This window comes from Salvelinus alpinus, chromosome 33 (genome assembly GCF_045679555.1).
Source record: "Salvelinus alpinus chromosome 33, SLU_Salpinus.1, whole genome shotgun sequence".
In the NCBI taxonomy this organism is placed as follows: domain Eukaryota; kingdom Metazoa; phylum Chordata; class Actinopteri; order Salmoniformes; family Salmonidae; genus Salvelinus; species Salvelinus alpinus.
The window spans coordinates 7,325,268-7,339,040 of NC_092118.1; the positions used below are offsets into that span (position 1 = coordinate 7,325,268).

The 13,773-nt window shown below is 43.0% G+C and overlaps 1 protein-coding gene across 1 annotated transcript in view; it reads left to right on the top strand.

The window, feature by feature from the left end:
• The window catches only part of LOC139562905 (leucine zipper protein 2-like), a 186,539-nt gene that overhangs the window by 170,435 nt on the left and 2,331 nt on the right, over positions 1-13,773 (top strand). Inside the window, exons 10-11 of the mRNA XM_071381046.1 lie at positions 169-276; positions 5,811-5,885. Of these exons, the coding sequence (XP_071237147.1) occupies positions 169-276; positions 5,811-5,885 (183 nt within the window). The remainder of the gene's footprint in view (positions 1-168; positions 277-5,810; positions 5,886-13,773) is intronic.

Genomic DNA, 13,773 nt, shown 5'->3' on the forward strand with positions numbered 1-13,773 from the left:
TGAAAAACAAACCGCTTTAAATGCACCTCGGTACCAAATCTCTTGTCATGGCCTATTTCAACAGAGATGCACTGTGTGTCATGACTTATACCAATCTCATCCATACCTGTCATGTTCCACCTTCCATATTTAGAATTTCCTTTTCTCTCCTGCACTTCTTTCTCGCAGGATATCCCGAAAGTTCAGAGAATCATCACAGCCAGTAAATCGCCTGCGAACATTGGGGTAATGAGGAGAGAAAGTAGTCCCGGAGTCAAGGACTGCCAGATGGAAAAGGTGAACCTTTGGACTAATTAATATGTAATAGCCTATTTGTGACCCTCAGGCCCCAATCCAGCAGGTTCGTCTGTTCATTAAATTACGTTTAATCCTTCAGTCATTACGGATCACTGGCAACTTTTACCCCAAAACGTCTTTCCGTTGCACAGGGTTACACCGGCACTGTGGCTAATTTCAGATCACAGGATCTGGGTCAATCAACAACTAGTCTGTGAGGCTTGGGGCAGGCTTTCAATGTCATTGGAGAAATTGGAGAAAAATTATTTGTTGTAAATGTTTGTATGTTCAAGAAATCAGAAATACACAGCCGGTCTTTGCTGAAGACACAAACAAACAAACTCAAGCCACTTTTATTAGACAAATGCGATCTCACGGTCTGCTTTGTATGTATGGTTAAGATCCGTGGATGAGGAAGCCAAATACGACTGCCCAACTCTATTGGATTGGGCGGCAGGGAAGGGACAGTTCCAGGGAGGAAGGTTCTTCTTGACATGTGGTTATCAATAACCATGACAGAAATGAGGCGGGGGGATGCTGGGGAGAGACAGTGCACGGTCCAGAGGGATCCTTTCCAGAGAGAAAATTACCCTCTATGGCGAATCGTGTCAAAAAGATAGTCCCGTAATGAACCTGTGCCAAAAACAATGTTCGCTCCTGTCGTGTTATTGATGATATCATTTTGGCGGGGCCGTAAAAGTGGAAATCCTGCAGCAAAGAGACCTGTCAAGTTTTACTTTTCTTCCACTGTGTGATTGGATGAGATGGATAGAGGGAAGAGAGATTAGAAATGAGTTATGACAGTTTATAACAACTGTTATAATGCGCTATAAGTGTACATCAAGGCATGATAAATGCATTTATAAGGCATCGTGTGTGTGTGCCGCGTGCCTCATAGAAAGTTTTACCATGTGTTCTCTTACAATGTGCACATTTAGGAAGTGTTTTACTGCAATCCTTAAATCTCCTCTTTATAGGCAGCTTCACCAACCACCCTTGGCACTTTTAATATTCCTGTATCATACAAAATTAATGAGCTTGGGGATTGCAAAATGGTGTTCTGAAACAACCGTGTACTCTTTTTAGGATCCTTCTAACCAGTCAAAGTTCAAGTTTAAGAACATGCATTCCAACATAGTTTGAAAGCAAAAGAAGCCTAGAGCAATAAACATTTTTGTACATCATGTTTATCCAAACAGACAATTAATTCACCAAGTTCTGTGATGTTTTCAGTGAAGCGATGAGTGTTTTCCAATATTTCTGCAGAGTGCTCAAATCAAATCAAATGTATTTATAAAGCCCTTCTTTCATCAGCTGATATCTCAAAGTGCTGTACAGAAACCCAGCCTAAAACCCCAAACAGCAAGGAATGCAGTGGTAGAAGCACGGTGGCTAGGAAAAACTCCCTAGAATGGCCAGAACCTAGGAGGAAACCTAGAGAGGAACCAGGCTATGAGGGGTGGCCAGTCCTCTGGTGGAGATTATAACAGAACATGGCCAAGATGTTCAAATGTTCATAGATGACCAGCATGGTCAAATAATAATAATCACAGTGGATGTCGAGGGTGCAACAGGTCAGCACCTCAGGAGTAAATGTCAGTTGGCTTTTCATAGCCGATCATTAAGAGTATCTCTACCGCTCCTGCGGTCTCTAGAGAGTTGAAAACAGCAGGTCTGAGACAGGTAGCACGTCCGGTGAACAGGTCAGGGTTCCATAGTCGCAGGCAGAACAGTTGAAACTGGAGCAGCAGCACGGCCAGGTGGACTGGGGACAGCAAGGAGTCATCAGGCCAGGTAGTCCTGAGGCATGGTCCCAGAAAGAGAGAAAGAAAGAAAGAGAGAGAGAAAGAAAAAGAGAGAGAGAAAGAGAGAGAGAATTAGAGAGAGCATACTTAAATATACACAGGACATCGGATAAGACAGGAGAAATACTCCAGATATAACAGACTGACCCTAGCCCCCCGACACATAAACTACTGTAGCATAAATACTGGAGGCTGAGACAGGAGGGGTCAGGAGACACTGTGGCCCCATCCGACGATACCCCCAGACAGGGCCAAACAGGCAGGATATATCCCCACCCACTTTGCCAAAGCACAGCCCCCACACCACTAGAGGGATATCTTCAACCACCAACTTACCATCCTGAGACAAGGCCGAGTATAGCCCACAAAGATCTCCGCCACGGCACAACCCAAGGGGGGCTCCAACCCAGACAGGAAGATCACTTCAGTGACTCAACCCACTCAAGTGACGCACCCCTCCTAGGGACGGCATGAAAGAGCACCAGTAAGCCAGTGACTCAGCCCCTGTAATAGGGTTAGAGGCAGAGAATCCCAGTGGAGAGAGGGGAACCGGCCAGGCAGAGACAGCAAGGGCGGTTCGTTGCTCCAGTGCCTTTCCGTTCACCTTCACACCCCTGGGCCAGACTACAGTCAATCATAGGACCTACTGAAGAGATGAGTCTTCAATAAAAACGTAAAAGTTGAGACCGAGTCTGCATCTCTCACATGGGCAGGCAGACCATTCCATAAAAATGAAGCTCTATAGGAGAAAGCCCTGCCTCCAGCTGTTTGCTTAGAAATTCTAGGGCTCAAACTTCTGTACACAGGTAATATCGTAAGATGTATTTGTACTTACCTAATTAACTTCAGTAGACAGTTGTGTTGGCTGGTATAGTCGGTCAGGCTAGTGTTGGAGAAATATCAGCTATTTGAGAATCGAAAAAGACCAGAAGACTAGAATAATTGGTTTTGCTGACAGGCTTCAGCCAAAACATGTTCTGTAGGTGTTATGTTATTAGGTCTTATTTAAGATTATATATTCTGAAGAAAAAGGCATAAACATTATAGTTCCTAGAGGTATATATACAGTAGGTGAAATGCAACGTCACAAGACCTTGTGTCTTTTCTGGGGATCTCATGTGTGACCGACCACCTGGATTCGGTCCTACATTGCATTCAGAAAGTATTCAGACCCCTTGACTTTTTCCACATTTTGTTACATGACAGCGATATTCTAAAATGGATTGGTGCGGGCAGGTGTTAAGAAGCGCGGTTTGGCGGGCCACGTTTTGGAGGATGCATGACTCGACCGAGCCCGTTGGGGTGTTCAAAGGGAAATGTTGGATTATACTTTCGTCCAACAATGAAAGGATGCAAGTTGTGAGAGATCTGGATCCCGCCTCTGTTCATTCAAGTTTTGTCTTTGAAATATTCACGCTGGCGCTAGTGATGTCCTTGTATGACTTTTACGCATGAATGCATGGACACATACAGTGAAATATGTTTTAATCTGTAGCATAATAGTTATTTTCATCTCATGCATTTTTAAAGCTAAGTAGCCAATAGGCAGTGGGTAGCATAATTTGTCTGATTCTGTCTAATAATGATATGGGAATAATAATACATTTTATTTTGTAAAGGGCATCTATCAACACAACAAAATGTTCAGTCATCTCCTTGTGGATAAACAGGTTAATGTCAAGCCCTGCATGTTTGTTTCAAGTCTCATGGAACACCACACATTGGCTGCTACTGTAGGCTGAGCTACTGTAGGCTGAATGATAGAACCACTATTTCCATGTTAAAATGTTATGCATTTTCTCCATAGTTGTTTATGGTAGGCCATTCTGGTACAGTAGGACCTACATTATGATCATATAGCCAGAGTAGCCTACTTGGCCACTGTTAAAACAGTACATCAAAGCAGGTACATCATCAATGGTCACAGTAAACTCACACAGAATTGTCACAACATTCAACTTTGCAAGACCTGACATTTGCTCCGTGACAAAAGAAATTTGAGGGAACATTGGTCCCAAGTTCTCAAAGGTGCAATTTTGACATGTGGTTGTGCATCAGCAGTTTTCCTGTAGTTATGTCAGTCACTGACAGTCACTCAATTAGCCCATGTCTACTAACATTTTATAGATTGCTAGGTAAGTTAGTTTAGCCAGGTATCTAAACCTTGTAGTAATCATGGCCGAATTACTGACTGGGCATGCAGACTCAGATACGTGTAGCATATTAACATGGCGTAAGTCATGGCAAAATGTGTAGAATTGCAGCACAGTACCAAAAACAAGATCCCACAAACTACAGGTGGAAAAAGGCTGCCTAAGTATGATCCCCAATCAGAGACAACGATAGACAGCTGCCTCTGATTGGGAACCATACCCGGCCAACAAAGACATAGAAAACATAGATTGCCCACCCTAGTCACACCCTGACCTAACCAAATAGAGAATTAAAAGGATCTAAGGTCAGGGCGTGACAGTGTCGAATTGCAGGAAATTTGCTTTAAAACGTAACGATGTACGCTGAGAGTCGGGAAGCAAGTTCAGGGAGTGAGTGTTTTAATAAAATAAATAGAACATAATAAGAAACACTAACAGCACACAGACAAGAAACAGAAACAATAACACCTGGGGAAGGAACCAAAGGGACTGACATATATAGGGAAGGTAATCAGGGAAGTGATCGAGTCCAGGTGAATCTGATGACGCGCAGGTGCGCGTAACAATGGTGACAGGTGTGCGCCATAACGAGCAGCTTGGTGACCTAGAGGCCAGAGAGGGAGCACACGTGACATAAAACTGCAACGTTTTTTCTCCGCCCCATGGCAAAAATGAGTAGAATTGCATTAAATTCATTTTAAAACTGCAACATTTTCTCTCTGGCCATGTAACAATGTGTAGAATTGCAGAAAATGTGCTATAAAACTGCAACATTATCTCTATGCCCCATGGTAAAATGTGTAGAATTGCAGGACATTAACATTAAAGCTGCAATTTTTTCTCTCTGCCACCAAGAGATGGGCCACTAAAATGTTTCGTCTGCAAGGTCAGGAGGCCCCCAACCAAATCTCGCTTATGGTCCCCAAAATGCTAGAGCCCTGGTTAAATGTTGCTGAAAGCCACAATCCTCGCTCTCCATCCACAGAGACCATAACATTTGTGTTTGTAAACTGAGGAGTGACTCTTAGCAAATGTTACTGCCACTGAACTATATGAATTCTGTGGTAACCGCCCACGAAAGCAAAGACGATGGGGCATTCACAACATAATTCAAATACTATTTGCCAAGACCCACACTGGAGGGTAAAAACAGAGATTGGGGTGTATGTCTTTATATTATCTGTGGTAGTTTAGCCACAGTACAGCACTGTAGGTGTAACGAGTAAAGTAGTTCTGTTCAAAAGGAAATGTTGGATTCTGCTTTCGTCCAACAATGAAAGGATGCAAGTTGTGAGAGACCTGGATCCCACCTCTGTTTATTCAAGTTTGTCTTTGAAATATTCACGCTGGCGCTAATGATGTCCTTGTATGACTTTTACGCATGAATGCATGGACACACACCGTGAAAATTGTTTTAATCTGTAGTATAATAGTTATTTTCATCTCATGCATTTTCATTAGACCAGCTTGTTTGTTCAGGCCTTATGAAGTTAGGATGAAATTGATCTCTTTAGCTAACTCTGGTACAGTTACATAGATTTACAATGACATTTTGTGTTTCTTTGTCTCACAACAGATTGGCGGGGGTTGCTTCCAAAACCAGACGGAGACAGAATCTTCTCCCGACAGTAAAAAGCTGCTTGAGCAGAAGGTTAGCATTTAAATGTTTATATACACTACCGTTTAAAAGTTTGGGGTCACTTAGAAATGTCCTTGTCTTTTAAAGAAAAGCACATTTTTGGTCCATTAAATAACATCAAATTGATCAGAAATACAGTGTAAACATTGTTAATGTTGTAAATGACTGTTGTAGCTGGAAACGGCAGATTTTTTATGGAAATTCTACATAGCGTACAGAGGCCCATTATCAGCAACCATCACTCCTGTGTTCCAATGACACGTTATTTAATCCAAGTTTATCATTTTAAAAGGCTAATTGATCATTAGAAAACCCTTTTGCAATTATGTTAGCACAGCTGAAAACTGTTCTTCTGATTAAAGAAGCAATAAAAGTGGCCTTCTTTAGACTAGTTGAGTATCTGGAGCCTCAGCATTTGTGGGTTCGATTACAGGCTCAAAATGGCCAGAAACAAAGAACTTTCTTCTGAAACTCGTCAGTCTATTCCTGTTCTGAGAAATGAAGGCTATTACATGCGAGAAATTGCCAAGAAACTGAAGATCTCATACAACGCTGAGTACTACTCCCTTCACAGAACAGCGCAAACTGGCTCTAACCAGAATAGAAAGAGGAGTGGGAGGCCGGGATGCTGGCCTTCTAGGCAGAGTTGCAAAGAAAAAGCCATATCTCAGACTGGCCAATAAAAAGAAAAGATTAAGATGGGCAAAAGAACACAGACACAAGACAAAGGAACCCGGAGTTGCCTCTCACTGTTGACGTTGAGACTGGTGTTTTGCGGGGACTATTTAATGAAGATGCCAGTTGAGGATTTGTGAGGCGTCTGTTTCTCAAACTAGACACTCTAATGTACTTGTCCTCTTGCTCAGTTGTGCACTGGGGCCTACCACTCCTCTTTATAAGATACTCAACTAGTCTAAAGAAGGCCAGTTTTATTGCTTCTTTAATCAGCACAACAGCTTTCAGCTGTGCTAACATAATTGCAAAAGGGTTTTCTAATGATCGATTAGCCTTTTAAATGATCAACTTGGATTAGTTAACACAACGTGACATTGGAACACAGGAGTGATGGTTGCTGATAATGGGCCTCTGTACGCCTGTGTAGATATTCCATAACAAATCTGCTGTTGTCCAGCTACAATAGTCATTTACAACATTAACAATGTCTACCCTGTATTTCTGATAAATGTTATGTTATTTTAATGGACCAAAAATTAGCTTTTCTTTTAAAAACAAAGACATTTCTAAGTGACCCCAATCTTTTGAACGGTAGTGTACATAGCATAAGACCCATTCTACAAGGTGCCTCTTGCATTTCTCCCCATGGGAATAACAATGTGGGCTGTGTGAGATATTTAGGTGAAATTAATACATTGCATGCACATACATATTGTTACAGCAAATACCACCACAATCTACTGAACTGTGATATTGATTGTATTGCGCTCTGCCAAACAAATCCAAGCCTGGCTCGCTCAATCATAAGGAAACAGTGTCACACCTGTTTGGATGTGGCAGATGGTACAGCGACACAGATCCCATTGCAATGTAGTATAACACTGTGTAACTGAGCCGCTGCCATGCATTTTAAGTGAGATTTCTCCATCTCTGTCATGCTGAAATAGGATCAACTACCATCGATTCTATAACCCTTTGCAGGGGAAATGGCTATACCTATACCGTGCCTACAGTATGATCTCTGTAATACCACCCGCATTCAAACTAGTGTTTATTCTTAACCTCATTCTTAACCTTATGAGTCTTTTACCAGGGTCCCTGGTAAAAGAGACTACATTATAATAGAGACTAACCTGGGACGAGAAAAGGTTGAATAGAATGAACATGACAATATTGTTAGGTCACGGGAAAGCTTTGGAAAAGCAAAGGCCCAGTGCTTTCTCCCTCCTGTGGTCATTGTCAAATTGACTGATTATAAGGGAGAGGTGCTCACAAAGGGGCTGATCCCTCACTGATAAGGCCATGTGGCGGCCAGCCACCCAGAGCATGTGCTACTCAACTGCCTGACTGAGGGAGCAAAAGAGACCTTAAGTCAACCTAAATTCCACTGCCATGTTGGGTAGTCACCATTCAAAAACACTGAGAATAACATGATTTTGTATTTTTTTTTCTTAAATGTATATTACTTTCAGGGTGTGTTTTGCTTGATAGACTGATTTTAGTTTGTTCGTCCCTAAAGGTGACAGGTTAAATGTAGCCTAAAGATGTACACGCTCCTGACCAATTCTACTATTTTATGTGTTTTTTTTATGATGATCTTACCTTTCTTTGCCACCATTTCCTATGATCGAAAACAGCTTCTGGACATCAGAACAGAACAGAATCACTAACCTCAATTTGGAGAAAGATTTTGAATTCAGTAAGTCAGCAGCTCTGGACGTTATGATCCCCAGGTCTTGAAAGAGGAAGCGGCGGCGTCATGATTAAACTACGTCGGCGAGCATCTAGACTGCCATATCCTCTGTTTTGTTGGCCAACATGCAATCACTAGAGAAGAAACTGGACGAGCTCCGTTCAAGACTATCCTATGTTCTCTGGAGTCGTGTCGGAACAAGGACATGGATAAAATACATACACATCCGGAGGCGGCGCTTCTCGTGGCTGGTCATTTTAATGCAGAGAACCTGAAATCCGTCTTACCTCATTTTTACCAGCATGTCACATGTGCAACTAGAGGCAACAAAACTGTAGATCACCTTTACTACACACACAGAAACACACTAAAGGCCCCCCCTCACCCTCCCTTTGGCAAAGCAGACCATAAAGCTAACCTGATTCCTGCTTACAAGCAAAAAACTCTAACAGGTAACACCAGTGGCGTGCTCAATACGGAAGTGGTCCGATGAAGAGGATGCTAAGCTACAGAACTGTTTCGCTAGCACAGACTGGAATGTGTTCTGGGATTCATCCAATAACATTGAGGAATTTACCACATCAGTCACCGGCCTCATTAATAAGTGCATTGATGAAGTCGTCCCCCCAGTGACCGTACGTACATATCCCAACCAAAAACATCCGCACTGAGCTAGAGTTGCCACTTTCAAGGAGCGGGACACAAATCCGGACGCTTATAAGAAATCCCGCTATGATCTCCGACGAGCTATCAAACAGGCAAATTGTCAATACAGGACTAAGATCAAATTCTATGAAGCCGGATCTGATGCTTGTCGGCTGTGGCAGGCCTTAAAACCAACAACGGATTACAAAAAGAAACTCAACCACAAGCTGCCCAGTGACACAAGCTTACCAGATGAGCGAAAGGCCTTCTATGCTTGCTTCGAGGTAAGCAACACTGAACCATGCATGAGAGCAACAGCAGTTCCGGATGAATCTGATCTCGCTCGCCGTAGCCAATGTGTGTTAAACAGGTAAACATTCACAAGACCGCGGGACCAGACAGATTACCAGGACGCGTACTCAGAGCATACGCTGACCAGCTGGTCGGGTGTCTTCACTGACATTTTTAACATCTCCCTGACCCATTTTGTAATACCTACAGTACATGTTTCAAGCAGACCACCATGGTAACTTGTCTAAATGATTATCGCCCATAGCACTCACATCTGTAGCCATGAAATGCTTTGAAAGGCATGTCATGGCTCACATCAACACCATCATCCCACTCCATACCACCCCAACAGATCCACAGATGATGCAATCTCTATTGCACTCCACACTGCCTTCTCCAACCTTAACAAGAGGAACACCTATGTGAGAATGCTGTTCATTGACTACAGCTCAGCATTCAATACCATAGTGTCCTCCAAGCTCATCAATAAGCTCATGACCCTGGGACTGAACTGACAGGCCGCCCCCTAATGGTGAGTGTAGGCAACACCACATCCGCCACACTGACCCTTAACACTGGGGCACGACTCCAACACCATCATTAAGTTTGTTGATGACATGATCATCAACAATGATGAGACCGCCTATAAAGAGGAGGTCAGTGGTGCCAGGACAACAACCTCTCCCTCAATGTCAGCAAGACAAAGGAGCTGATCGTGGACTACAGGAAACGGAGGGCTGAGCACACCCCCATCCACATCAACGAGGCTGTAGTGGAGAAGGTTGAGAGCTTCAAGTTCCTTGGTGTCCACATCACTAAGGGAATTAACATGGTCTATACACACCAACACAGTCGTAAAGAAGGCATGACAACGCCTCTTCCTCCTCAGGAGGCTAAAAAGATTTGTCATCGGCCCTCAGACCCTCAAAATGTTCTAAAATGCATCATTGAGAGCATCTTGACTGGCTGTATCACCACCTGGTATGGCAACTGCTTGGCATCCAACCGCAAGGCGCTACAGAAGGTAGTGCGTACGGCCCAGTACATCACTGGTGCCGAGCTCCCTGCCATCCAGGACCTCTATACAAGGCAATGTCAGAGGACAGCCCTAAAAATAGTCAAAGACTCCAGCCACCCAAGTCATAGACTGTTCTTTCTGCTACCGCACAGCAAGTGGTACCGATGCACCAAGTCTGGAACTAACAGGACCCTGAACAGCTTCTACCCCCAAGCCATAAGACTACTAAATAGTTAACCAAATAGCTACCCAGACTATCTACATTGACCCTCTTTGCACTCTTTCGACTCATCACATACGCTGCTGCTACTGTTTATTATCTATCCTGTTGCCTAGTCACTTTACCCCTACCTATATGGACATATCTACCTCAATTACCTCCTACCCCTGCACATCAACTCGGTACTGGTACCCTGTGTATATAGCCAAGGCGCAGCAGCGCCTCTTCAACCTCAGGAGGCTGAAGAAATTCGGCTTGTCACCAAAAGCACTCACAAACTTCTACAGATGCACAATCGAGAGCATCCTGTCGGGCTGTATCACCGCCTGGTACGGCAACTGCTCCGCCCACAACCGTAAGGCTCTCCAGAGGGTAGTGAGGTCTGCAGAACGCATCACCGGGGGCAAACTACCTGCCCTCCAGGACACCTACACCACCCGATGTCACAGGAAGGCCATAAAGATCATCAAGGACAACAACCACCCAAGCCACTGCCTGTTCACCCCGCTATCATCCAGAAGGCGAGGTCAGTACAGGTGCATCAAAGCAGGGACCGAGAGACTGAAAAACAGCTTCTATCTCAAGGCCATCAGACTGTTAAACAGCCACCACTAACATTTAGCGGCCGCTGCCAACATACTGACTCAACTCCAGCCACTTTAAAAATGGGAATTGATGGAAATTATGTAAAAATGTACCACTAGCCACTTTAAACAATGCCACTTAATATAATGTTTACATACCCTACATTACCCATCTCATATGTATATACTGTACTCTATATCATCTACTGCATCTTGCCATCTTTATGTAATACATGTACCACTAGCCACTTTAAACTATGCCACTTTATGTTTACATACCCTACAGTACTCATCTCATATGTATATACCGTACTCTATACCATCTACTGCATCTGCCATGCCGTTCTGTACCACCACTCATTCATATATCTTTATGTACATATTCTTTATCCCTTTACACTTGTGTGTGTGTGTAAGGTAGTAGTTGTGGAATTGTTAGGTTAGATTACTTGTTGGTTATTACTGCATTGTCGGAACTAGAAGCACAAGCATTTCGCTACACTCGCATTAACATCTGCTAACCATGTGTATGTGACTAATAAAATTTGATTTGATTTGAAGTTATCTTTACTCATTATGTATTTATTCCTTGTGTTACTATTTTTATATACGTATGTTTCTCTCACATTGTTGGGAAGGCCCCTTAAGTAAGCATTTCACTGTTAGTCTGCACCTGTTGTTTACGAAGCATGTGACAAATACCATTCTATTTTATTTAATTTGAGCCAGTTTGCTACAGCATGAAAATAATCCTGCAGCAAGAGGAAATGTGAATTATTGTGTAGATTAAAATTCATGGACATTTTTGTAGGGGTTGATACATGTTTCGTAAGGGAAAATCAAGTCTGAAATGTCAACGTGGAAATTATAAACTTCAGAAGCTTTTTAAAAACCTCAAATGCACTGCAACAGGGTGATCAAATTAAGATGATGCATCTGTACAGGTATATGTTGTTTGTATTGGCTTTACTTTGGCCAATGAAAGGCTTGGCCACTGATAGAAAGTGTGATGCAGAACTCAGCAAGCCTCAAGGCATCCAGCAATATTTTTTTTGTATTTAACCTTTACATAACTAGACAAGTCAGTTAAGAACAAATTCTTATTTACAATGACAGCATACCCCGGCAACGCTTGGCCATTTGTGTGCTGCCCTATGGGACTCCCAATCACAGCTGGATGTGATCCAGCTTGGATTTGAATCAGGGACTGCCGTGAAAGCCCCCGCACTGAGAAGCAGTGCCTTAGACCACTACGCCACTCGGGAGCCCAATGAGATGTTGGTTAACAGTAAACAGATGCTAGCTGACATTATTTCATCATCTCATCTCTATAGAGCTGCTGCCTATGCGGTCTGACAAAATAAAAATTGCATTAGTAAGGAACACTTTTATGACTACTGAATACCAACTATCAATCACTTCGATCCAAGTATTTTCAGGTACTAACACCTCGCAAAGCAACTGCTCTCTATCCCTCTCGATTGTGCATTCTTCTCTCCGCCTCCGTGCCCACACAGACCGGACAAGTAGGCGTGCAATAGATTATGGTCATTGTAGTTAATTATCACATTTTCTGCGCCAAAACTACAGTACCAGTCAAAAGTTCGGACACACCTACTCATGCCGGGTTTTTCTTTATTTTTACTATTTTCTACAGTGTAGAATATTAGTGAAGACGTAAAAAATATTAAATAACACATATGGAATCATGTAGTAACCACAAAAGTGTTAAACAACATATATTTTATATTTGAGATTCTACAAAGTAGCCACCCTTTGCCTTGATGACAGCTTTGCACTCTTGGCATTCTCTCAAACAGCTTCATGAGGTGGAATGCATTTCAATTAACAGGTGTGCCTTGTTAAAAATGTATTTGTTAAATGTCTTTCCTTCTTAATGCGTTTGAGCCAATCAGTTGTGTTGTGACAAGGTAGGGGGGTACACAGAAGATAGCACTATTTGGTAAAAGACCAACTCCATATTATGGCAGGAACAGCTCAAATAAGCAAAGAAAAAATGACAGTCCATCATTACTTTAAGACATGAAGGTCAGTCAATCCGGAACATTTCAAGAACTTTGAAAGTTTCTTCAAGTGCAGTCGCAAAAACCATCAAGCGCTATGATGAAACTGTCTCCCATGAGGACCGCCACAGGAATGGAATACCCAGAGTTACCTCTGCTGCAGAGGATAAGAGAGTTAGAGTGAGAGTTACCAGCCTCAGAAATTGCAGCCCAAAAGAATGCTTCACAGAGTTCAAGTAACAGACACATCTCAACATCAACTGTTCAGAGGAGACTGTTTGAATCAGGCCTTCATGGTCGTATTGCTGCAAAGAAACCACTACTAAAGGACACCAATAAAAAGAAGAGACTTGCTTGGGCCAAGAAACACGAGCAATGGACATTAGGCCGGTGGAAATCAGTCCTTTGGCCTGATGAGTCCAAATTTGAGATTTTTGGTTCCAACCACTGTGTCTTTGTGAGATGCAGAGTAGGTGAACGGATTATCTCTGCACGTTTGGTTCCCACCATGAAGCACGGAGGAGGAGGTGTGATGGTGCTTTGCTGTGATTTATTTAGAATTCAAGGCACACTTAACCAGCATGACTACCACAGCATTCTGCAGCGATACGCCATCCCATCTGGTTTGCTCTTAGTGTGACTATCATTTGTTTTTCAACAGGACAATGACCCAACACACCTCCAGGCTGTGTAAGGGTTATTTGACCAAGAAGGAGAGTGATGGAGTGCTGCATCAGATGACCTGGCCTC